Source organism: Prunus persica, chromosome G8 (genome assembly GCF_000346465.2).
Source record: "Prunus persica cultivar Lovell chromosome G8, Prunus_persica_NCBIv2, whole genome shotgun sequence".
Lineage (NCBI taxonomy): Eukaryota > Viridiplantae > Streptophyta > Magnoliopsida > Rosales > Rosaceae > Prunus > Prunus persica.
The window spans coordinates 12,842,206-12,867,837 of record NC_034016.1 but is presented as its reverse complement, the minus strand read 5'-3'; the positions used below and the strand labels follow the sequence as shown (position 1 = coordinate 12,867,837).

Genomic DNA, 25,632 nt, shown 5'->3' with positions numbered 1-25,632 from the left:
TAGTTATTTCATGATCTGATTTCTATCCTTAGAAATAGGCAAGTTGTAAAGGACCCATTTGTATAGTGGTTTGGAGTAATTGCTCTTTCAGGCAAGATCAGGGGTTCAAATCCTAGTATCCGTGTAGTGTGTGTGAGTTTAGTATATTATCGCCCATTTCAATAGAACAAATCCTATTAAAAAAAAAAGAAATAGGTAAGTTAATAAAATACTTCTAACATATTTAGCTTTCAATATGTATATGTCTTTCAAAATCCAAAGTTTGTGTGCCATTGACTTCCTAATTTTGACATTTTCATGCATCTTTTCTCGCACCATACGTAAAGTTGGAATCATGAAGTTTCATAGAGGTGTGATATAATTGTTTCTTTCGTCTATTATATATAACTAAACTTGACAAGTAGCAATATCAGTTTAGTTTCACCGCAATCAAAGTACAATCAGATGAGATAGAGAATTCAAAGAATATATAAAGATTTTCTTTGGCTATAACCGTGGGATCAAATAAAGTACTGTAAATATAAAAACCATCAATTTTTTACTCTTTTTAGATTTATTTATAAAACTTTCAATACCAAACTCATGACACTCCTTCTATTAGCATACAATTCCAAACTAGACGTAAGGTGGTGCAATTGCACCTTATATCATCAGAAAAGTCATTATAGATGCTGCATATTGCACCTTTGTTCAATCTGAAAGGTGCACTATAGGTGTTCAACGAAAACCCTAAACGATGTCAGTTTGCTACTACACTGCACTGTGTTGTGCTGTACAACGCACGTTTTTTTACACGTGGTCCCCCTCTCATTCAAAGCTCACATCTCCTGTTGCTTATAAGTGCAAACCCCCAACACCGTTCCACCCAGCTTAGAATAAAATTAGCCCCTTTTAGTTTCACTTTTAATAAAAATAAAATAATCCTAATATTAAGATAACCCCTAAAATATAAAAGGATGTCAACTAATTTTATCCCTAAAATTAATTAAGATAACCCCGGATCAACTGACTCAGATCTCAGACTGTACATTGTATACGCAGGCATAACTTCATAAATCTGAATCTGTCAGATTTAAATACTAGACAGAGATTCAATGAATGACTTTACTTTGGCTACCTGTTCATCCAACTGTAGCGATGTGATGTTCATTTATATATATTATTTTGGTGGGCGACTGTACAAATATTTAAACAAGAATTAATTAAAAAGATTATTCAAAGCTAAATTACTTTTAGTGAACGTGGGCGTTTGCTTAGATCTTTGTTTATTTATTATGCTTTTACATCTCACACCACGTACGTTTACTCTCTTTTTGAGTTTTGTATGATAAAGTTTGGAGAGGAAGAGAGATTGTGTGGATACCATGTCTGTTTCAGATGATTGCACTATAGCATAGGCACTTTGTGCTAGTGGCTGCCACGCATTCTATTTGCATGTCTAAGTGAAAGAAAAAAAGAGAGTAAAATTTCTATTATTCGTTTGAATGAGAGAAAATAATTCTAAATTTAGCTATAAGTATGAGAATTTAATAGGAGGAATTGATAATTTCGTTGTTTGGCAACTTAAGCGCGAAATTTATTAAATAATGCGAGAAAAAAAGCTTAGAAATTGGGGCATCAAATTCCGGAATTTAATTTCCACCAAAATAAGCGTTATTTCACAATTTTTATAGTGTCATTTACAAAATTTGACATAAATAAATCCAAACACTAAAATCTTCAATTGCTAGAAATTGAAAATATGAAAATTTAAATTCCGTCATTTTAGAATTTTATGTAATTTTTAATTCATTTATCTAAAACCCCTAACGGTTTGGGCTAGGAAAACTAAACTTAAAAATAAAAAAAATAAAAAAAATTCAAAAAAAGAAAAGAAAAGAAAGTAGAACATTGTGCTTTGCTTACATGAATCCATTGTGACAGAATAAACAATTTCGGATCTTAACAAATTTTTTGGAAGGAAACTTAAATATAGATGATTCCGATTATTGAAATAGCACTTAACATAGATGAAAAATTCATATTGTATGTATACATTATATATTGAGTCCTTGTAGCAACAAAATTATATGGATTAAGTCCTCCTTTTTACTTCCTTTTTTTTATTTTTTATTATTGCTTCTTTTAAAGGGAATGTCCAATATTCCACATGTAGGAACCATAATGCCCATCACAATGATTATAATGTCCTTAGAAGGGTGGGGCAAACATATTGACGTACATTCATGGCCATGTTTCACCAGAATAGACATAAGGGCCATATAACTGGTTGTGGGTGGGAAGATGGTTGAATATTGGGAATACAAAATTTATGAGGTTTGGCAGAAATTCTGATTATCATAATTAATCACCCAACGACAACACAGCGGTTAGGAAAGTTTAAAGGGGTAGGAGGAGGTTTAAATTGATGAGTTATTCACACTCACACTTCTTGAGATTTTTGATTTTTTCACAAAGTCCTTTGAGGTTTCAAAAATTACACAAACACTCTTTGAGGTTTCAAGTTGCTTTAACAAAATCCTTTTTGTTGATTGTTCGTCAAAAAATAAATGATTTCATAAATAAATAAAACCTTATGCAAATGACAAAATTAACCTAAACGAATGTATTCTCCAGATAAAAGAGGTCAATGAATGTATATGCAATTTAATCTCAAAGGTTGATTTTGTTATTCGAATACATTTTTTATATTTAAAATCATCAATCTTTGGATGACAAAACAACACAAAAGGGTATTGTGAAACCAATTTGAAACTTCAAGGGGTGTTTGTGTAATTTCAAAAATCTCAGGAAATTTCGTAAAAAAATCGAAAACCTCGAGATATGTTATTGTAAATAACTATAAATTGATCAACACATCATTTTATGATCAATAATTGGAATTAATGGCCCCATATTATTTTCTGTCGGAAGGACTTGCTCCAATCTTTTTTGTATTTGTTTCCTTTTATATTAACTTAATCAGCGTGTATTTCAACAAAATTATAGAACTTAATGATTGTGTATAAATCACGTAAAAATGCACATTACATTAGTTAGAAGGTCAACTTCCCATAAACATAAAAAAAATTAAAAAAATTAAAATTAGAGGGTCAATCAATCATACAAATCAATTACACAAACGTTTGACCCCGACCAATTGGAATTGGTTATCCCTTTTCCATGACAAAAAAAGTACTCAAAAAATGTTTGTTTGTTTTATGTTGAAACTAAGATTGAAGAAAGAAAAACAAATCAATGTGTCATTATCTTTAATCTCTTGATTGTGGTCAAATCTATTTGTTTATAAGATTTTGAATTTATGAGAGTGGAGTGTTGAGGAATGTAACGCATGGACAAAGTAGACAAGTCAATATCATCGCATTATCATATTGGATTCTACACTATAGTGAGACAATATTACTCTAGTATGTATTAGGGATAGACGACTTATCCATTCAGTGGATTCAAATCCAAACATAACACCTATGGGTAGATAAGAAATGTTATTACATTGATTATGTTTAATGAACAGATCCGATCGTAACTACGACTATGAAATTCTATGTTATATAGACTTGTATGTAACTATCGAGCGAGAAATATTGTATATAAACACAATTATGATGTAATAATGTCATATAGGAGATGGTTCAGTATTGTCTATACGTATATCCGTACGTGTGTGCTTAGGTGTAAAGAAAACAAAAGAAACTTTTTGTGTATTCATTTGCACATGCACAACCAACTTAGTTTTGCAGCAACTCGAAGTTTATTATGTTTGTCAAGACAAATCAGAATATCAATATCAGTATATAACAACAACAAAATTACCATTAAAAAAAGTGTTATAAGTAGGGTTTTCAGGTAGTGCTTATGTGGCACTCAACTCATCACTTCACTGGTCCCTTTTCTTCTCCAACACCTAAAGTCCCTTCCATTATTCTACACTTTCATGATGGAGGTTTGAAAGTAACACACATGGATGGTGGTTGAGAACAAAAAAAAATATATATAACTCCAACTGGTGCACGTGAAAGATTTTACTGTGGAGTTACCTTCATACAATTAGCAGATTTGTTTTACTGTAATTGTTTTGTTGGTTAAATGAATTTGTTTTACTGTGTTGGGTGGCCAGGACAAAATTTAAGCAAAGAATCAAATTTCACCATTGGGCTGCATATTGACCCAAAAAAATGTTAATTAGGAAACTCGGCCGGCCCAAATTATCTAGATGGGCTTAAGAATTTAGAATGGGTTGGGATCATATTGTTATTTGAAACTTAAAGAGGTGTATAGAGCCGGACCCGAATAAAGGTTTGTTGTACTTGAGGCGAAGCATAAAAGAACTGTGTTTTTTTTTCTTTTTCTTTTTATTAGGACGGGAGATTCGAGCTTAAAACGCTATCACCATCTATCATTTTTACGTCGTTTGTACACATTAAGGATGTTTGTGTCCGGAATTATTGACTAGTTGATATAAAATGTTAGGACTCAAGATCCTACGTTGGAGAAATAACATATCCTAGAGTGAAAGCTCTTGGGCTCTCTTCCCTTACAAGTATATTTTTAGAGGCAAGTTCTACCAATGGACTCTTAACATTGGTATCAGAGTCTGGTTTCACCACACAACTAGGCCCAATTCCACGAAAGGGGCAACTTATAGGTTGGATTAAAATGATCGGTGTTATGAATGGGCATGATATCGAGTTATTGGATATTGATAGTTGAGTAAAGCCGCTTCAAAGGAAGGAAAAGGCTATCATCGGGTCAGTGTCGATAGAGTGGGTTAACGAGGACGTTGGGTATGGAAGCATGATGGAATGTTAGGACTAAAGATCCCACATTGGAAAAATAATATTCTATGGTGTTTTAAGAGCTCTTAAAGACTCTTCACTTACAAGTCGGTTTTTTAAAACAAGTTCTACCCGTGAACTCTTAACAACACAAAATAATGCGAAGAAAATAGGCAGTAGAGAAGGCCCATGCTTAAACAGGGTATTTGGAAATGCGTTATGCATGTATTTGTTGTGGGTGATTATGATATGGGCACCCATTTGTCATTTGAAGTTGAAACCCAAATACCAGACTTGGGCTAGGCCTTAGGAAGGTTCACTTCTCTCCAATCAACTCATAAAAACTGACACCAGCAGGCCCATATATAGCCAAGAATACCTAAGATCCCATAAGATCAATAAATGAACAAGAACTCTGATTGGGCCTGCAGATCATAAAATAAAAAAATTAATAAAAAAATTTAATGTAGAGAAACCTACCGACTGTATGAGAAACAGGTCGACTATAGGGCAGTGAAGGTGGCACTGCAGAGAGCATCCGATTTTTCATATTTGTCTTTAGATACAAACAATATGGGGGAGAGAAATTCAAATATATATGACTTTCAGTCCAAATGCGTAATCATTTGAGTATTTTTTTTGTTTGTCAAAGTTAAAAAGCGGAGGGAGAAATTCACACCCTCGAATATCATGAGGATTTGAATCTACAATTACTTAGGAGCACACTAAAAACTTGAACCAATTCAACAAACACCTCATTAATAATAGTGTAACAATTTGAATTACGAAACCCTTTTAAAACTTCTTGTTCTTATAAAAATCTAAAACTAACGTTCGACTATAAATTTAAAACATGAATAAATTAATAACACCAACAATTTGTAAAATAATACCAGTAGGCATTATCACATACAATAGTATCTCCATGTGAGGCCATATGATGTGATCACAGGTGCATATCCGTTAAGAATTTCTCCATATCGATAGCGCCAAAGCATTAAAAAAACAAAAAAGGGTCAGAGGCGCGGAGATACCAACCGAGGGCCACACAAGCAATTCCTTGCAAAAGACAAGGGTAATCCCGTACTTACACTCGCGAGATATTTTCCAAGCAGTAAAATATCTCAGCGGGGACAATAATGTGATGTGTGGAACCCACCCATAACCCGTCCCAGTTATTTTTTTATATTTTTATATTTTATCGTTTTCAACCAGAGTCCGTAACGCACCGAATGCCACGGCCCTATCCTTTCCCTGTTTGGAAACGAGGATAAATAACTCCGAACCAAACAAATCACACAGCGAAAAACATACCAAACACGATGACGTGTCCAGATAATGATTTCAAAACCGGGATAGAGATATTATTAATCCCGTAACCAAACATCATAGGTTTGGATTTGAACCCGAGCAACCAAACAAGCTAACCCTAGTTGAGGGGGAAGGGGCTCTATATAACGAGGCTTTGGGAGTAGCTGTCCTTCGTGCTCTCTTGCTCTCTTCTTCCTTTACAAAAATTCCAGTTCTCTTTTCTCCGGTTACTTTTTAGCAATGGCCTCTGCCGAGATCGAGTTCCGTTGCTTCGTCGGAGGGCTCGCCTGGGCCACCGACAATGATGCGCTGGAGAGGGCCTTTTCTCCGTTCGGTGAGATCATCGAATCGAAGGTCCGTTTGACGCAGAGATCGGATCTGACCCGATTCGGCCTCGCGGCCATCTGTTGTTCTCTCTCTGCTACTTGATCTTCTGTTTCTCTATGTTACTTGATCTATGATTCTCTGTTACTATATGATTCTTATTATTACTCACTCCCAAAATCGGGTACGTTCATCTTCATCTTTCTCTCCCAAAGATTGAAGATCGATCGGTTCCTTTTCATTTTTGCATATTTTGTGTATTTGTTATGATTATATGGACGGATCTGATTCGATTTGGTTCGTTTTTGTGTTTTCAGATCATCAACGACCGTGAGACCGGGAGGTCCAGGGGCTTTGGCTTCGTCACCTTCAGCAATGAGAAGGCCATGAGGGACGCGATCGAAGGCATGAACGGCCAGAACCTCGACGGCCGCAACATCACCGTTAACGAGGCTCAGTCTCGTGGAAGCGGCGGTGGTGGTGGCGGTAACGGAGGAGGTTACAGCCGCGGAGGTGGCGGCGGGGGATATGGCGGTGGCTACGGAGGTGGCGGCCGACGTGAAGGTGGCGGTGGTGGCTACAGCCGTGGAGGCGGCGGTGGTGGATATGGCAGTGGAGGTGGTGGATATGGCGGTGGTGGCCGTCGTGAAGGTGGGTATGGAGGTGGTGAGGGCGGCGGCGCTCGCTATTCCAGGGGCAGCGGTGGCTCTGAAGGCGGCAGCTGGAGGAGTTAAATTTTAGGGTTAGGGTTTGGGAATTTAGTGTTGCTTTTTTGATATGTTTTAGGGTTTAGCTGGTTTCTGGATCTGGTTCTCTGAATCTCTCTAGTTTGATGATGGTGGTGTTTTCTTTGCGCTCGATAATTTTGATCGATGACTATGTTACTTTTTCCTGTATTTTCGTTCCCAAAGAAAAAAAAAATGGTGTTTGAGAAATGAAGTATAGTTCTTCGTTCGCATATCTCCTGTGTTCTTTCATTTTAAATTTTCCTCTACAAAATGCAAGCAAATTTCAGTGGACGTTTGTTGTTCTACAATATAAATTTAATTAAGCTAATATTTCGGATCTATTAAATCAGTAATTTCCATCAAGTTAAAGAGCTCAAATCGTAGTGGTGAATTTTACTAATTTATTTTAATTGGCACAGTAATTATTACGTGTAACACTAGAATTCTACCACAATTTTAACCACGAGGGTTGAAGGGTTTAATTTGGAATAATGCCCATACAGAACTGAATACAAGTGGTAATAATTCGAATCGAAGTCGAGGTTAATCTAGTAATTTCAGTACCGAGTACGTATATATGATTTGGCCGTTCATGTTATGCTTAATTGAAAATTTTTTGATTGGGTTATTCTATCTATGCTTATCTTTTGAATCATTGGACCGTCTGCGTGGCATTGAAATTATCTTGGCACCAATCGGTGGGGAATCTTTGAGATTTATGAGTTTAGAATCTAATTAATTAATGAAAATATCTTTTGCCACCAACCAGTAGGGACACTTCCGGTCGTGAGCTTAATTTCCTGTAATTTTTTTATTCGAGTGTTAATGGGATGAATTCAGTGCGGAGAATCTGGATGGCGGTCGGCCCAGTATTCAATTATTTGACTTGGTTTCTAGTTACTTGGAATGGGAGAAGTATGAGACAAGTACTCGCTCGATTCAATCTGTAATTAATAATTTTAGAGGTTTAGGGTTTAGGGATTTCAATGTGGTATTATATTACGGATTTTAACGTGGAATATACATAATTTTATGAATTATAATAAGGTTTAATATCACAAAACGTATCCAAGGTTTATAAAATTATCAGATTGCATTCTTAATGTTTTTTTTGTCATTCGTGGTCTTTAAGGTTATTATGTGTAATCACAAATGGTCCCTGACGTTAGGTTCCATAAAAAACTCCATTAATTTACTGACGTGGCATATATATATTTCACAAAACATTCTTGAAGTTCACGCATTTATCACAAATGGTCTCTACGAAATTTTTTAATTTTTTGATTTAAAATTCATAAAATTTTAGTTTTCTTTTTAAAATTTTATGAATTTTAAATTATTTTAAAATATATTATATTTTAAATACACGTGACACTATATTATTGTATATATGGGCTTCACATCTATGCCACATCAACAAACTATTGGAATTTTTTTAAAAATAATTTAAAATTCATAAAAGTAAAAAATTAAAAAACCAAGGATTTAGGATTCATAAATGGTTCTCAAGGTTAAAATCCTTCTACAAATGATTTTTTCATTTTTAAATTTTATGAATTTTAAATTATTTTTTTTAAAACTTCATTAATTTGTTAATGCGGCATATACGTGGAGTCAATATCTTCAAAAATATAGTGTCACATCTATTTAAAATACAATATATATTTTTAAATAATTTAAAAAAGAAAACTAGAATTTTATGAATTTTAAATGAAAAATTAAAAAATTTCGCATGGGCCATTTGGGATATGTGCGTGTTTCTCAGGATGTTTTGTGATATATATGCTACGTCAGCAAACTAACAAAGTTTTTGATAAAACCGAACGGCAGAGACTATTTGTGATCACACATACTAACCTCGAGGACCACGAATGACCAAAAAAATAATATTAAGAATGCAATCTGATAGTTTCGTAAACCTTAAAGACATTTTGTGATACTAAACCTTATAATAATTATAATACCTATATGTTAGTAAACAAAGAGAGTCAGAAACCAAAATCATTTCAATATTCATTTCAGAGTTGGAAACCAAAATCATTTCAATATTCATTTCAGATAAATAAATATGCGATTCGATACTAAAGATTGTCAGATATGCTTGTCATTCTCTAAAGAGAACGATGAAGAAGGAAATGATGATTTCTAACTTGCTATCAAAACTTTCCAGTAATCTTTTAATGGGAATAAACTTTTGAACTTTTCAGATGGTGACAATAGTAAGACCGGAAAAAGTCTTCCTATCTTCCATTACACATTATGATTTTCATACTCCACTATCTTTCCTTGTGAAAGGTGGAAGTGTGTTTGGGCTACACTTCTAGGTAAATATGGCAGGTTTAAGCCCAAGTAGCTCATAGCTTTTTTTTGAGAACATTTAGCTCAGCTCTCACTAGAACAATAAGCCCAAACCAATATCGTAAAAAAACCTTCCAAAGTATAACCAGGTCCATTACACCAAAAAATTAGACTTCATCAGAAACCCAATTTTTTGTTTTTTTGTTTTGTTTTTGTTTTTGTTGTATAGGGAGCCCAATATGTTTTTGTTGTATAGGTAACCCAAGTTCTTTTGTTGTTACATTAATGGCCTTATGCTTGTTGTCGGCATTTTGCCTTCTGGCCTTGTTGCCGAGCTCAGTTTGTTGAACTCTATATGCTTGTTGTCGGCATTTTGCCTTCTGGCCTTGTTGCCGAGCTCACTTGTATGCTGTATATTTCTGCCTTTTTGTAAGTTTCTAATGAACTCTAATTCCGACCTTAAAAAAAAAAAAAAATTCATTGATGTTTTTCTATCGAAAAATTTGCATAAATACTACCTGAACTTTTAGGCATGTGCACTATTACCACTTGAATTTTTAATTTTTATTATTAACTACCTAAACTTTAGAGAGTGTTGCAATGTACCGTCTATATTTAACTCCATTAAACTTTTCGTTAAGTTTAAGAATAATTCCGTCGATTCATTATAATTAAAAAACTTAATATTTTTAAAACTAATAAAATTAAAAAATTAAAAAATTTTATTATAAAAAAAGCTAACCTACTTGTCGTCCCCCACCCCTTCCAACACAAATTCTTCCACATTGCCCAATAGCCTCCTCTCCCACCCTATGCATACACCCCACTTTCGCATCTCTCTCTCTCTCTCTCTCTCTCTCTCTCTCTCTCTCCACTGAATCTATAAAATATTTGGTGTGGGTTGTTGAAGAGTTGAAGGCCAACTCGAGGGTGCACTACTCAGATGGGTTAATCAGCCTATTTTTTCACTAGTTATGGTACTGTCTAGATATGGGATTGCTTGCCCCCTAATGATTCAGTTTTTTGTATTATCTTGCTCTTTCTTATATGGTTTTTCGTGTATTTCCGTTTTGACTTTTGAATGAAACTTCACTTCATGAATAAAATAAAAAAAATAAGAAAGATTTTGGAAAAGGCCGAAGAGAGAAATTTTTTAAAAGAAGCAAAAATGGACAAAATTGTCCTAATTTATTTTTGAATTTCCTAAGAAATCATTTACATATTTGTATGTCTTTGATTTGAAAGTTGAGAATTTTTTTATGGCTAAAACTTAAATTTACTAAAAAATAATTGAAGGCCAAATTAATTTGGAGATTTGAAGAAATCTATTTGGAATGGGCCATGAAATCCATATCCCCAAAAGCCAGGATGATAGATGGCAGAGGGGGGTCTACTGGGCAAGGGGGAAAATTAGTGTTGGAAGGGATGGGAGAAAGCGTGGGATAATTTAGATTAGGTTTTCATAAAGAAAAAAAAATATTATTATTTAAAAATGATGTTAATTTTAAAAATGTTAAGTTTTTTTGTTATAGTGTAACACTCTCTAAAAATGTTGTTTTAATTGTAAAATGTTATTGACGGAATTGTGCTCAAACTTAACGGAAAATTTAATGGATTAAGACATATGTGGTATATTGTAACACTCTCTAAAGTTTAGGTTGTTAATAATAATAATTAAAAGTTCAGATGGTAGTAATGCACATGCCTAAAAGTTCAAGTGATATTTATGCAAATTTTCCTTTTCTTTAGTATGTTGGCGTGACTTCTGGATATTGATTTACTTTCTTTACACACCAAGAATTCCTATTATAATTGTAATTGATTTACTTTAATTCCTGATTTACTTTAATTTCTGATTTTCTACTGTAAATAGATTTAGGAATTTATTATTTACTTGCCCAGTCAGGTTTCGTTGTATTATAAATATGACCTCTTACAAGGAGAAGAATACACAGAAAATTCCCACAAACAAATATTCTCTCATAGTTTTCATATTTTAGCATGGTAACAGAGCAGCGATCTTGGGATTGTTGACTCTAGTTTCTAAACCCTAGCCGCCACCATGGGGGAGGATGACTATTCTAATCCTCATGGCGGTAGCACTACTGCTTCCTTCTCTCCTTCTCAACTAACCATAGCTGAGTTGAGTACTCAGGTGGCTCAACTAATGCAGATGCAGCCTCATACCTCGACCTCGATCCTAAATCAGGATCCTTCTAAGATGACCCCGACCTCTACTCAGACGACGACCTCGAACTCGAATCAGATGACGACCTTGAACCCGAATCAGACAACGATTCCGACGACGATTACCTATGAAGCTTCCGCTGCACAGATTGGCATAAAGTTGTATGGCACAAACTATGCCCTATGGTCCCACTTTGTTGAGTTGTATATCTCCGGCAAAGACAAATTGAGATATATTAACGGCGATCTTCCACAACCTCTTTTGACCGCTCCAACGTTTCCTTGCTGGCGCACTGAGAACTCTATTGTGAAAGGATGGCTTATCAATTCTCTGGAGCAGAGCTTGATTGACAATTTCATTTGTTTTCCGACGGCAAAAGTAGTGTGGGATGCAATTGCCACAACCTACTATGATGGCACTGACACCTCTCAGGTTTATGATCTGAAACGACGAGTCTCCCGTATGCGACAAGTTAGCGGCTCCATTGAAACCTATTACAATACTCTCCAAAGCTTATGGAGAGAGATTGATTTCTGTGGTCCAAATATGATGGAGTATGAAAGTGATATCAAGCGATATAATGATATTCTGTAGGAAGATCGAGTTTACATATTTTTGGATGGCCTTGATGATCGTCTTGATAAGGCCCGAAGTGATGTTTTTCACATGACTCCATTCCCTACTGCGGACCAAGCTTATGCCTATGTTTGTCGTGAAGATGTTCGACAAGCAGGGATGATGGGTTTATCTGCACCCACTGGCGCTGGCTTAGCGGCCAAGAGTGCGCCTTGATTAGGTCCCCCTACTCGTATCGGAGAGCCCTATATTTCCTCTACTGCGGCCCACCTTCAGATCCAGTCATATGCTACTATTGCTGGTACTCCACCTCCTAAAACCATCCCACATTCTCCTCCCAAAGCTCCGGCTGATGGAAGTGGTTGCATGACTGTGGCAACCCCAAACATACCCGTGACACCTGTTTTAAGCTGAATGGTTATCCTGATAGGTGGGAGGACCTCCGCGCTCGCAAGCTCAGAGAAATTGCTAGTAATTCCGGCCGTGCTGCTTTTGTCTCTCCCGAACACCAATTAGCCTTGTTCCCTCAAGGAGACCCTACTGATAGTCCCGCGCTTCCGGATGTCTCAGGTAACTGCGGCTATGTATTTCATACTTCTGATCTACGAGATACTACTGGTTGGATAATTGATTCTGGCTCCACTGATCGTATGACCTTTGATCCGAATAATTTTTTGCATACCACTACACCCCGTCGCACAAGTTTTGCCAATATGAATGGAGTTACCTATCCTGTTACAGGGGCCGGCACTGTCGCTCTTTCACCTTCTCTGTCCCTTTCTAATACTCTACTTGTTCCATCTTTGTCCAATAAATTAATGTCTGTGAGCCAGGCAACTGAACAACTAAATTGTTGTGCACTAATTTATCCCAATTTTTGTTTACTACAGGATATTCTCACCAATGAGATCATTGGGCATGGTACTAAAAGAGGGGGGCTGTACTATGTGGATGACTTCAGTATGGGACGTGCCAACAATGTGAAGCATCCGTCTGATGATAAGCACCGACAGATGTGGCTCTGGCACCAACGTTTGGGGCATCCATCTTTTGGTTATATGGGACACTTATTGCCCGAGTTGTTTTCTGTATTTAAGGACTCATATTTTAAATGTGACACTTGCATTTTAGCCAAGAGTCACAGAGCATCCTACCCTTTAAGTATGAATAAAAGTACTATTCCTTTTGCTTTAATTCATTCTGATGTTTGGGAACCCTCACCTTTTTCTACTCATTCTGGTCTTTTTTGGTTTGCCACATTTGTAGATGATTGTGCACGGATGATATGACTTTATTTGATGAAAAATAAGAACGAAGTGTTTTCCCTGTTCCAATCCTTTCACAAACAGATGGAAACACAGTTCAATGCTTGAATACAGATTCTTCGCTCTGACAACGGTGGAGAATTTGTTAATCATGATTTTCAGACTTACTTCTAGACACATGACATTATTCATGAGACAACTTGCCCCCAGACACCACAACAAAATGGTGTTGCCGAATGGAAGAATCGTCATTTTCTTGAAACAGCCCATGCTCTTCTCATTGGTGGCCATGTTCCTCGTCATCATTGGGATGATACTGTCGTCAATGCTGTCCACCTTATCAACTACATGCCTTCTGGGGTATTGAACTTCAAAACTCCATTACAAGTGCTCGCGCAACACGGGCCTCTGCCCTCTGTTTTGGTGCTTACCCCTCGCATTTTTGGTTGTGTGGCCTTCGTTCATCTCCACAAAAATCATCGAAGCAAACTTGATTCATGTGCGCTTCGTTGTGTTTTTTTGGGTTATGCCACTCATCAGAAAGTCTTCCGATGTTATCACCCTTCTACCCGGTGAACCTATGTTACTTTGGATGTCACATTTCTAGAATCAAAGATGTTCTTCTATGACCCCGCATCCAATTCTACTCTTCAGGGGGAGATACGGAGTGAAGAGCTCAATTGGAGCATCTTGGAAATCGAAGATATTCATCTATGCACGAAGATTGCTCTCGGCCAAGAAACAATAACAATCGATGATCCCGAGTTTGGCACGTGCGAATGCTCTCTGCCAAACAACGATCTATTGCCTAACCCTTGCGAAACTGTTTTTGATTCGAGTCATATTCCTATAGACAACTCCGAACAACAAGATGAAGAACCCCCATCTCACTCAACAGTACCACTGGACCAATCTCCTGAGAATATCTTTAAGGTAACTACTCCTACTAGACTTGTGCATTTAGAAGATAAAACTATTGGATATCAATTACCTTTTAGGAAAAATCGTGGGAAGCCACCAAACCGTTATTCACCTGATATTGGCAAGATATCCAGTATCCAATTGCAAATCATGTATCCACTGAGAAGCTGTTTGAACCATTCAAGGCTTTTGTGCATCAGTTGTCTGCTATCCATATTCCAACCAAGGTCTCTGAAGCATTGAAAAATCCTAAGTGAGTCCAAGCTATAAAAGAGGAGATGAAAGCTCTTGAGAAAAATCAGACTTGGACATTGGAGACTATATCACGAGAAAAAAAGACTATCAGATGTAGATGGGTGTTTACTATAAAACACAATGCAGATGGATCTATCGAGCGATACAAGGCAAGACTTGTGGCAAAAGGGTACACACAGACCTATGGTATAGACTATGAAGAAACCTTTGCACTAGTTGCAAAGTTAAACACCGTCGGAGTCTTATTGTCCCTTGCAGCTAATTTGGATTAGCCACTACACCAGTTTGATATAAAAAATGCTTTTCTACATGGCGAACTCACGGAGGAGGTGTATATGGACATTTCTTGTGGATATAGTACTACTCAGACTGGAACAGTTTGCAGGTTACGAAATGCATTGTATGGACTAAAACAGTTACCACGTGCATGGTTTGGACAGTTCACTATGACAATGAAGAACAATGGTTTCAAACAGTGCAACTCAGATCATACTCTATTCTTGAAACATCAGAAGTGGAAGGTAACATAATTAACAATCTATGTTGATAATATGATTATTACTAGGAATGATAAACAGGAAATATCACAGCTACAAAATTATTTGGCTACTGAGTTTGGGATGAAGGATCTAGGTGGACTCAAATATTTCTTGGGAATTGAGGTGGCTCGATCGCAGCAAGGCATATTTCTCTCTCAAAGGAAATATGTCTTGGACTTGTTGACAGACACATGAATGCTAGATTGCAAACCTGCAGACACTCCTATTGTTCAAAATCATCATCTTGGAGAATATCCGGATCAAGTTCCAACTAACAAAGAAAGATACCAAAGGTTAGTGGGAAGATTGATCTATTTGTCACATACTCGACCAGACATTGCTTATGCGGTGAGCGTTGTCAGTCAATTTATGCACTCTCCAAGTGAAGACCACATGAATGCAGTTCTTCGGATACTTAGATATTTGAAGTCTGCACCTGGAAAAGGACTAATGTTCTCAAAGCATGGTCATTTAAATATTGATGGTTATTCAGATGCAGATTGGGTAGGTAATGTAACAGATAGAAAATCCACATCGGGTTACTTCACATTCGTGAGAGGTAATTTGGTGACATTGAGGAGCAAGGAACAGAATGTAGTAGCTTTATCCAGTGCAGAAGTCGAGTTCAGAGGCATGACTAAAGAGATTTGTGAACTTCTTTGGTTAAGAAAGTTAGTTACTGAACTTGGGTATAAATCTACATCCACAATGAATCTCTTTTGTGACAACAAGGCTGGTATAGCCATTGCACAGAATCCAATTCAGCATGATCGTACTAAACATGTTGAGGTGGATCGACACTTCATCAAACAGAAGCTTGAGGCTAAAGTGTTTCAGTTTCCTTTTGTGAAATCCGAGGATCAATTGGCGGATATTTTGATAAAGACGATTTCCAGTAAAGCATTCCACAATTTACCGGATTAGTTGGGCATTGACGATATCTATGCACCAACGTGAGGGGGAGTGTTGGCATGACTTGGATATTGACTTACTTTTCTTATACACCAAGAATTCATATTATAATTGTAATTGATTTACTTTAATTCCTGATTTACTTTAATTCCTGATTTCCTAATGTAAATAGATTTAGGAATTTATTATTTACTTGCCCATTCAGATTTCGTTGTATTATAAATATGACCTCATACAAGGAGAAGAATACACAGAAAATTCCCACAAACAAATATTCTCTCATAGTTTTCATATTTTAGCATAGTAGTGCCTCAACTTAGAGTCTCATTAAAACACAAAACCTAGAGTTAGGTTTTGCATATCTCATGAGTGAACTACTCAAGCATTTGTGCTACGTGTGTGATTGTGATTGTACCGTTTAATCCGTTTATCCAGTTTCACCATAGACACAAACCAATTCAACATAAGCACATATTAAGAGCAGGATTGAACTTAAGATTTAACAAAATAGAGAATGAGATCCACAAAGAAGCTCCTCCACTAAAAAATGATTGCAGGCAAACCAACGTGGAGCGCCCAAAACAAGGGCATTGACTTGCAAAATAGGCTTTGGGAAGAATGACAAGTTGACAGAAGAATCCATCCATGCCCCACAATGTCTTGGTCTGTTCCTGCTGATTCTTGTGACGCCTAGAAGGAATGGAAAGATGATGTTTTTGTCGCCTCAAACCCAGCCACGTCCTTCTATTCTTAACATAACCCAACGTCAATGATCTTGATCTTTCAACAACTTGATAACAATTTCTTGGTGACCCCAAAATTGACGGAAATGCTGATTGGTGGTGCTTCTTTATTGGTTATTATCTGTGAGTCGAGTCCATATATATAGATATATATCATTTTTTTGCATGGTTCATCTCCTAAACTTCGCTTCACAACTGATGTAAGCCACATAAGGCTTATCAATTCACAACGACCCAAAAAAAAAGAAAAAGGATTATCAATTCACAAGGTCCTTCAATATGTATCTATTCTTCAATATGTATCGACAATATATCATATACAATAAATAGTACTCAATATCAATGAATGAGTGCCCTATGTCAGATTGATGTACATTAGTGTCCATATGCTAAACTTTGAATTTTTAGGGTTAAGTTATTATTATCTAACATGGTATCATAACTACAATTCTGGATGTAGTTGATCTTGGGTTCAAAACGTCCAATCTTTTCACTTCTAGTTCATTTTTGAATTGCAAGATGCATGACAGGGCTGCACGGTGTATGCCTCTCCACTTGTAGGATATGTGAAAGAGGGGGTCCGTTCCCTAATAACTTAAGTGTGTATTCCACCGTAATTACACACACAAAGCACTCTAAATTGCAATAATAGCATGTTTACTAATCCGTAATCAGATTAGGAGGAATTGAATTGAGGAGGACTTGGATTGAGGAGAATTAGATTTTGGATTCCTATTGAAGTTGTTTACTAAACCATATGAAATTGGGGTAGGAGTGGTAATAATGACTAAAATGTCATCGTTGTTGAGTTAAAGTATATGACAAATTTGGAAATTTTAAAATTGTGTGCTTATAGATATAGTTGCTGTATCCCAATGGAGAGTCTAGATCTGAACACAAGAGAAGGAGAATTTGGGGTAGATTGGTGAAAAACGGGGGACACAACATCATGAGACATTTAATCTCAGCACAGAGCACAAGGCTTAAGCAATCACCACAGTGGGGAGAAGCACCCAACTCTTAGAGGGAGCCACGAGCACAGCCAAAGAGGCTCAAACCGAAAAAACAATAGAAAAAATAAAAAACAAAAGTAAAAAATAGAAAACTGAGAATCACTCTGTAAAAACATAGCAAAACCCCCAAAGAGGTAGAAGAGAAAGGAGATGGCAGGAAAGGGGATAAGGGAGAAAACAAAAAAAGAAAGAAAGAGGAAGAGGAGGAAAGAAAGATAAAAAAGATCCGAAAAACGTGGAGGGAGAGAACAAAAACGAGAAAGAGAAAGGACATGTGGGGAATGAGAGAGGAAGGGGGAGAGGGAACCATAAAAAGAAAGAAAAGAGGAAGAGGAGGAAGAGCAAAAGAAGAAAAAACCCGAAAAAGAACGACATTTGCCTTTCCTGCTCTGCAATTTTTTTCTCCCAACTCTAGCCGGGGGAAGGGAAGGGGAGTGGGAAGTGGTCACAGACCATCCTCCCCTCCCCTCCTTTCACCCCCTCTTTCCCTCTTCCTTCCTCCCTTTTCATCTTATCTTTTCCTGGTGTTTTTTTTATAAAAAAGATAAGAAAAGAAAAAGATCATAATGAGTTAGTTCTTTAAGAATTAGAATACCACATCTCACTCAAGAATTGAATTCCTTCAAAATAAGGAATTCAATTCCTAATTTTGTGTGGGCCCCACTTACTTTTTAATTAATTGATGTGAATTAAACACAAGAATCCTCCGTAATTGAAATTCAATTCCTAATTAATAAACACACCATAAGTTTTTTTTTTGGACCACATCATTCACACAAGCAGAACTTTCCATGCATATACATTCATAAAATCCTTCCAATAAACAAATCACCAATTTAAATATCTATTTCCACAATTCCCCTTTTTAATAAAAGATTCCATCCAAAAGATGATTTCTATGCTTTGCGGCCAACTTAGGACCAACAAGAGAAAGGTATGGGTGGTGGACTATTGCCCCTCACTATTGAGTAGTAGATTCCCAATTCCATAGTTCTTTAACATGGAAATTAAAGGCCTTAAACTGAATGATATTTTGGATAGTCTCTCCATCAACCAACCCAAATATAGAAACAGAAAGCACAAAACTAGGCTCAGGACCAACATATATATAGAGTCCAAGCTTAACCACTCTCTCTCTCTCTCTCTCCAACTTGTAGGGAAGGACCACACTGAAAGAGAGGAGGGAATCAAGAGATTTGGATTTCTAATGGAGATAGACTGTGCGTGATAAGGATTCGAAACATCGATTGCTAGGAGGGCGTATGTGCATCTCAAGCCATCACTTATTTCGTATAGATTCCTAGAAAGTTGCTTAACGTAGTTTTCAAGCTAATGATAAGTGATAGCCCCATTAGCATGTGGCCAGTATCCCATGACCCTGACTGATGCAACTTGACCATGGAGGCCGCATTTACTTTCAATGTTTCGGTACGTGCTGCACCTTAAATCAACAGAAAATTCATAACTGTTGGCTAATATCCTGTTTGATAAGATAAGAGATCAATTTCTTAGGGACGGCAAGGTGGCACAAATGTGTGGAGAGCAACATGGTTTCGTAGATTAACTTTCAGCGCAAGAAACTGAATTTGAATGCACGTCATAACTAAGACAATCCATATACGTCTGTGAATGAGAAATTAGAGCTTGTCCAATATAGGTCCCTACAATTTCTATTTCCTAGACATATACCCATCATTCTATAAATCTATGTGTAAAATCAAATTTCAAACTTAAATGACAAATAGGATATAAGAGGTCATAGTATTCTTAGGTTTTTACATCGTTGCCATCGGACTTCATATTTTATTTATAATTTATTCCAAGCATTACATTAACTGCCATAAACTTAAATGACCAGTAGGATACTCTTAGAGCCTTTTCCACTTTGAGGGAGGAGGAAACCATTGTTCTTCCCCCCTCTCCCCTCTTCTCTTCCTCCTTTCACCTCTTCCCCCTTTTCAGAGACAAAGGATTTTTCCTATTTGTCTTAGTTTTGTTATAATTTTCATCCAACCATTATAGGCTGTTACAGCTCAGCGTCGGATCTTCACCTGCATTTCAGCGTCGGATCTCCACCACCATCTTTTTTGCAATTTCTTTATGTTTGGAATAAGTTGCAGAGTCTCTTTGGGTTCTCTGTGTAGTTTTCACATCTCCTTTTGTGAGAGTTTTTCATCTCTTCTTTGTGAGAGCTTTTCATCTCTCCTTTGTGAGAGTTTTATTTGTATTGTTATGGCTTGGTTTTTTCAAGCTTTATCTTTTTTTTATTTTTATTAATCTAAGTTTGCAATCTTAGTTGGGATGTCCATGCTAGAGTTTCTTCGATCATGCCTGATCGTTAGTGGAGACATGCCAGATTGTCTTAATTTTGATATTAGACCGCTCCGTTATTATAATGGCCCTTTTGTGGCTATTTTGTATTGGCTCTTTATGGCTGGTGACTTTTTTGGCTGAATTATGAATGCAATCATAGAATTTCTCAAAAAAAAAAAGACCAGTAAGATATAAGAGGTCATAGTATTCTTACGTTTTAACATCGTTGCCATCATACTTCATATTTTATTTATAATTTATTCCAAGCATTTCATTAACTGCCATAATTATAATTAAAACTCCCTATTAATAACATATCAATCACTCCATTTCTTTTGGGTTTGACAATATCAATCACCCCATTATACTAGGTATACATTATTAGAGAAAAAAATAGGTACATTATTTAGAGAAAAAAAATTCATAAAACAAAAAATAAATAGATTTTTAAATTAATTTTCACAAAACAACTAATAGGTACATTATTCAAAGAAAAAAATAGATACAAAATTTAGTGAAAAAATAGATTCATTATACTAGGTAAATTGTTTTACTATGTACATTATTAGAGGAAAAGTTGTCAAAAAGTTGCAGGAATCATACGCGCGCCCTGTATTTTCTGAAATACAGAAATCTGATTTTCCTGCCATTCTAGTCCTATCTATGCTTCTGGAAACAAAAACTGGTTATGTGGATCTGAGAAGTCTTGAATTGACTAAACTGAGGTCTAGTTGCAGGATTTTTGCAAATGTAGACCCATAGGCTGGGGCTACCTTAACCAAGTTGCAGACTAGACATGGCACCACCTCGCCGCCCCTCTAAAATGGGATGCCTCCGACTTAACTTTTTATTCTTAACAGATATTCTCTTGACCCAAAAAAAATAAATTCTGTCACTGTCATGATTGAGATACGCCTTAACCTTATATTATTCATGCAAGTTAAATATGGTTCTTCTGACTACTTGAAAGCTACAGGAAACCCTTAATGCTGTTACAGCTCATGTGCTAAGCAGACATGATACTAGCACACAGTTATGGTGTTCCAATGTGTATTGTTTTGTTCGGAATTCGGGCTTGTTGATGATGCTAAATTTACAGGGACTCAACATATCCGATGCAAGAAATATTATGGGGAAATAATCTTAGGTGTAGCCAGCTGTATACAATATTCTTGTTTCTCTTTTTAACATGGCTAGTCACGTGATAAAAGATATAAGAATATAGTTGTATACAATTGATGATAAACACGAGGGAAAGTCAAGTTCCTATCATTAATCAGCAAATTTGGGTTCTTGTAACAATTTATGGGCTTAAAGAGAGAATTTATTCAATAAAATTAGTGGGTCAAAGACTAAAAACAACCAAACTTCCTCTAACATGGAAAAGTGAGAAGTTTCAAAAATTCAAAAACCACAAGTGGGCAACTTTAACTCTGGCCAGTAAAAGATTCTATCACATTATTGCAAGTAGTTTGCCCATGAGTTCATGACTAGGATGATATCAGTCGGTAAAAAAAAAAAACAGATTCACAGCCAGCCAGACTCGAACCATCTGAGAGGTTAAAAGTTGAAACACCTTTTTCTTTTATTTGAGAAATAACCAAATGTAGCAATTGGAAACAATGATTTCTGGATCAAAATGAGCTAAAATCTAAAGAACAAGTGGAGGGCTGTGGGAATTGGTGTTTGTGACTCCAATGCATCATCCTGAAGCAACAGCTAAAGACAAAGCAAACAAGATCATTATGTGTGGATAACCTTGTTATATATAGGTGCAGAAATTTGTATTTCTCCATTTAACTTTAGAACTGTTTGGCCCAATGAAGGGCCAAAATCATGAGCATCACTACAATAATTCATACCAATTGGTACCAGATTTGATACAATTATTTGATACAGATTTCTAGGCACATGGTTTTTCTGCATTACCGTAAACATGGTTTGAAATGACAATTAAGAGGTCAATCTCAACCCTTTTCTTTCCAAATGGTACATAATTAGATGAGTTCTGATTGAACTCTGTTTAAACCAAAATGACTGAAATTTCAGGGTCTGATTGGAAGGAAATCTCTCAAGTTCAAACCATTGAACACTTTGTGAATACACCAATAGGTTTATGCGGCAATAACCAAACTACATCAGAAAGGGCCCCTACTGCAGAAGAGTTGGTGACATTATGTTGACCTTTCCTCAGAGAAAAAACACAATTGAATCATTGTACGGATCCAGCAGGCCAGCTAGAGAGCTTGGAACGTTGTTCAGGACAGAGGACACTAACAAGGTCATTTGTACCTAGCAGCACTGAGGCCTCTTGCTTAGGGAAACACTTGTGTGTGGAGCGGAGATAACACTGTTTTGCGATCCCGGCCAATCACGGTATGCCACACGTGATAACTTTTTCAATTGGCATAATGTGATTAGTCAGAGATAAGAAAAAAGAGGTATCCTCCTTCCACACAAGTTTTCCTGCTCTTCCTCTTGCTATGAAACTCTGTAAAACAAAAAATAAAAAAGGAGAAGGCAAAAAGGGTTTGTGATGCACACGTGAAAGTTTAGTACGGTTACCTGATTGACTGTGGTTTCGAGCACGAGGCCCACCTAAAAATCCTGCAGAGTTAGAGAATAAAACAGAGAGGGTAATGATGTAATCTGCAGGAAATCTCAACAGATGAAGAAGCTCTCACCTTGAGAATTTCCACTTTGTTTTTTCCTCTATTAGTATGCTTAGCTTTCAAGGCTCTAAGTCACCAAACTTACCAATTTTTTAATCCAGAAGCTGGCAAATTACATGAGGCCAAACAGCTCCAATTTTTCTAATTTCTAGGTTAAGTTGATTTGCAAAATAAGCAAAGAGAACAGCTTCTAGGTTCCCGGGTTTGACTGTTTTTAGAACTTATAATTTTACACTCCATAAAAAAGTCACCGTTTATTTATTTTAGATCAATTTAATGAACGAGTGAGCAAACCGCAAGTAGTGTGTTATTTCTTTGTTATAGTGTTGATAATAACTTATAAAAGAAAGAAAGAAAGAAAGAAAAGGACTTCAATCAACTTTATTGATTTTTTTTTAATCAAAATTTCTTTGAGATACTGATTCTCCCGTAATTATTGTTCTTCATCTTTGTCTGCTTGATTGAATAATTTTGTGGTAGCTAGGTGACCAAATCATTCAAATTCCACATCATTTTTCCAAGATCTCTTTGCCAACTGGCACTACCCCACCTCACCCCCTCGACTCCCTCCTTATAAAGAGCATGTATTGCCAGCCCTCAGCACAAAACACACCCTCCTCTTGAGTCTTGACTTAAGTCTTCTCTATTGACTATCCTCACTCTCTCCTTTGCCTTCCAATAGCTTTTTCCCAGTTTGTTTCCTCACCACCCTTTTCACTCTAGACTCTTCTTCCCCATAGTGTTTCTCAAAAAACCATTTCAGTCCTAGAAACTAATGGCATCAAGTTCAATGTCCTCTTGGACCGCCAAGCAAAACAAAGCCTTTGAGAAGGCTCTGGCTTTGTATGACAAGGACACCGCCGACCGCTGGTACAATGTTGCTAAGGCGGTCGGCGGCAAAACCCCGGAGGAAGTGAAGAGGCACTACGAGCGTCTTGTTGAAGATGTCAAGCATATTGAGTCAGGCCAAGTGCCCTTCCCAGACTACAGAACCACTGGAGGGAATGATGAGGAAAAGAGGTATATATATTATATATACATAAACTATTGTCAAAGTCCTCCACCTAACAGAAAATGACTAGTTATAAATATTGTTAAACTTAATTCCAATTCTTTGACTCAATGTGAAATTTGTGCTTAAAATACACTGAACTTTCCTTTCCATTTTATTCCATTCCAACGCTTTAATAAGACTATGTCCATTGACTTCCAAGACACTATCCCTACCAAAGTTGAAATTAACTTGAAAGGCTTCTATACCAGAAAACACTGCTGTAACCCAATTCTAGCTCTTGCCTTTACATATGTGCTCAACATTTTAGACGCTTTCTTCCTTGGAAAACCAACACTTCCATTGAATTTTGTTGTGCTTAATTTGCAGGATGAGAAACCTCAAGCTCCGCTGAAGCAGTGCAACTCCATCTACCCACTAGTTAATAAATAAAAGCATCATCGCTATGATTCTTCTATGTTTGTGGTCATGGTATAGTTTTACTATCGTTTGTGAAATCACCACCTGTGATTCTTCTATGTATGTACTTTCAAGTAGTTTCACTTTTTTTAATTTTTGTTTTCTTGCCGCTATATAAGCTCGTGTGTGTATGTACGTACGTACTTACGTGTGCATGTACCGAAGGCATGTATAATGTGCTTTGTGATTCTACGTGTAAGATTCAACTAATGGAATCTTAATTTATGTGTCATATAATCGTATTAATTTTTATTATGTATACGTGAGACGATGGTATTTGGGATTTTCAGATATACATATATATTCTTCTCCATATAAAGCCAAATACATAAAATTACGCGAGTACGGTACAACATGTTCTAAATGCTTTGCTCTTTTTCATTTATGCTGAAGCTATTAAACATTAGCTTATTAATTATAACTAGTAAGAAATGAAAATAAAAAGAAAACTAATTAATATGTCTGACATTAGAAATAGAACAAATGAAATATGAAAGAGAGATTAAATGAACAATAAGAGGCGGGAAACTTTAAAAAAAAAGACAAAAAATAAAAAAAAAAAGACAAAAGTCAACATGAAACTAAGGGTGGGCATGGTCCGGTTCAGTTCGGTTTTTCTCTTGAATTAGAACCAAAACTGGAACGTGCACACAATCTGATTTGGTTTGGTTTTTATAGAAAATGTCTAGAAGAATAGAATCAAACTAGACCTATGCGATTTCGGTTCAGTTTGGCTCGATTTCCGATTTGAAAATATAAAAATATAAAGATGTGAAGAGTAGAGAAATATGATATATAGAAAAATATGTACCAAGGATAAAATAAGAGAGAAAGAGGTGAAGAGATAAATAGGAAGATAAAGAGAAAGAAATATGTGAAAAATAGAGAAAGACGGAAGTGCAACAAGAACGGATATAGTTCACCGAAAATAAAAAAAAATTGGGCTAGAGTAGTTATTTAATTTAGTATAAAATTGAACAAAGACATTTTGTTATTAATTGGACTAAAATATCTAGATATTACGTACTTAGAGTTAATGTTATTTGAATATTAACTAGGCTTACTAATAATTTTGGATATAAATCAATAGGTAAACTTAACATAACCGGTCCAATTTGATTTATTATACTAGATTTTCCAAGACAAAAACAGTCTTTTTCGATGCAGTTCACGGGTTCAAATACCCACCCCTATAAAACACACCATCCCCTTGACTTAAGTCTTCTCTATTGACTCTCCTCACTCTCTCCTTTGGCTTCCAAATTTTTCCAAATTTTTTTTCACACTGCCCTTTTCACCCTAAACCCTAACCGGTCTTTTTCGATGCG

The 25,632-nt window shown here is 36.2% G+C and overlaps 2 protein-coding genes across 3 annotated transcripts; both read left to right on the top strand.

The window, feature by feature from the left end:
* LOC109950660 (glycine-rich RNA-binding protein-like) lies at positions 6,240-7,370 on the top strand. Of its 2 annotated transcripts, none has more exons than XM_020570418.1 (2): positions 6,240-6,440; positions 6,728-7,370. In XM_020570418.1, exons 1-2 carry the CDS (start codon positions 6,327-6,329, stop codon positions 7,142-7,144), a joined length of 531 nt encoding a protein of 176 aa, XP_020426007.1. In that variant the 5' UTR covers positions 6,240-6,326; the 3' UTR covers positions 7,145-7,370. The 2 variants fall into 2 exon arrangements, with proteins under 2 accessions (XP_020426007.1, XP_020426008.1); XM_020570419.1 differs by lacking the exon at positions 6,240-6,440 and adding an exon at positions 6,525-6,594.
* Positions 23,264-24,561, top strand: LOC18768119 (transcription factor RADIALIS). Its single transcript, XM_007201402.2, has 2 exons — positions 23,264-23,853; positions 24,215-24,561. Exons 1-2 carry the CDS (start codon positions 23,609-23,611, stop codon positions 24,237-24,239), a joined length of 270 nt encoding a protein of 89 aa, XP_007201464.1. The 5' UTR covers positions 23,264-23,608; the 3' UTR covers positions 24,240-24,561.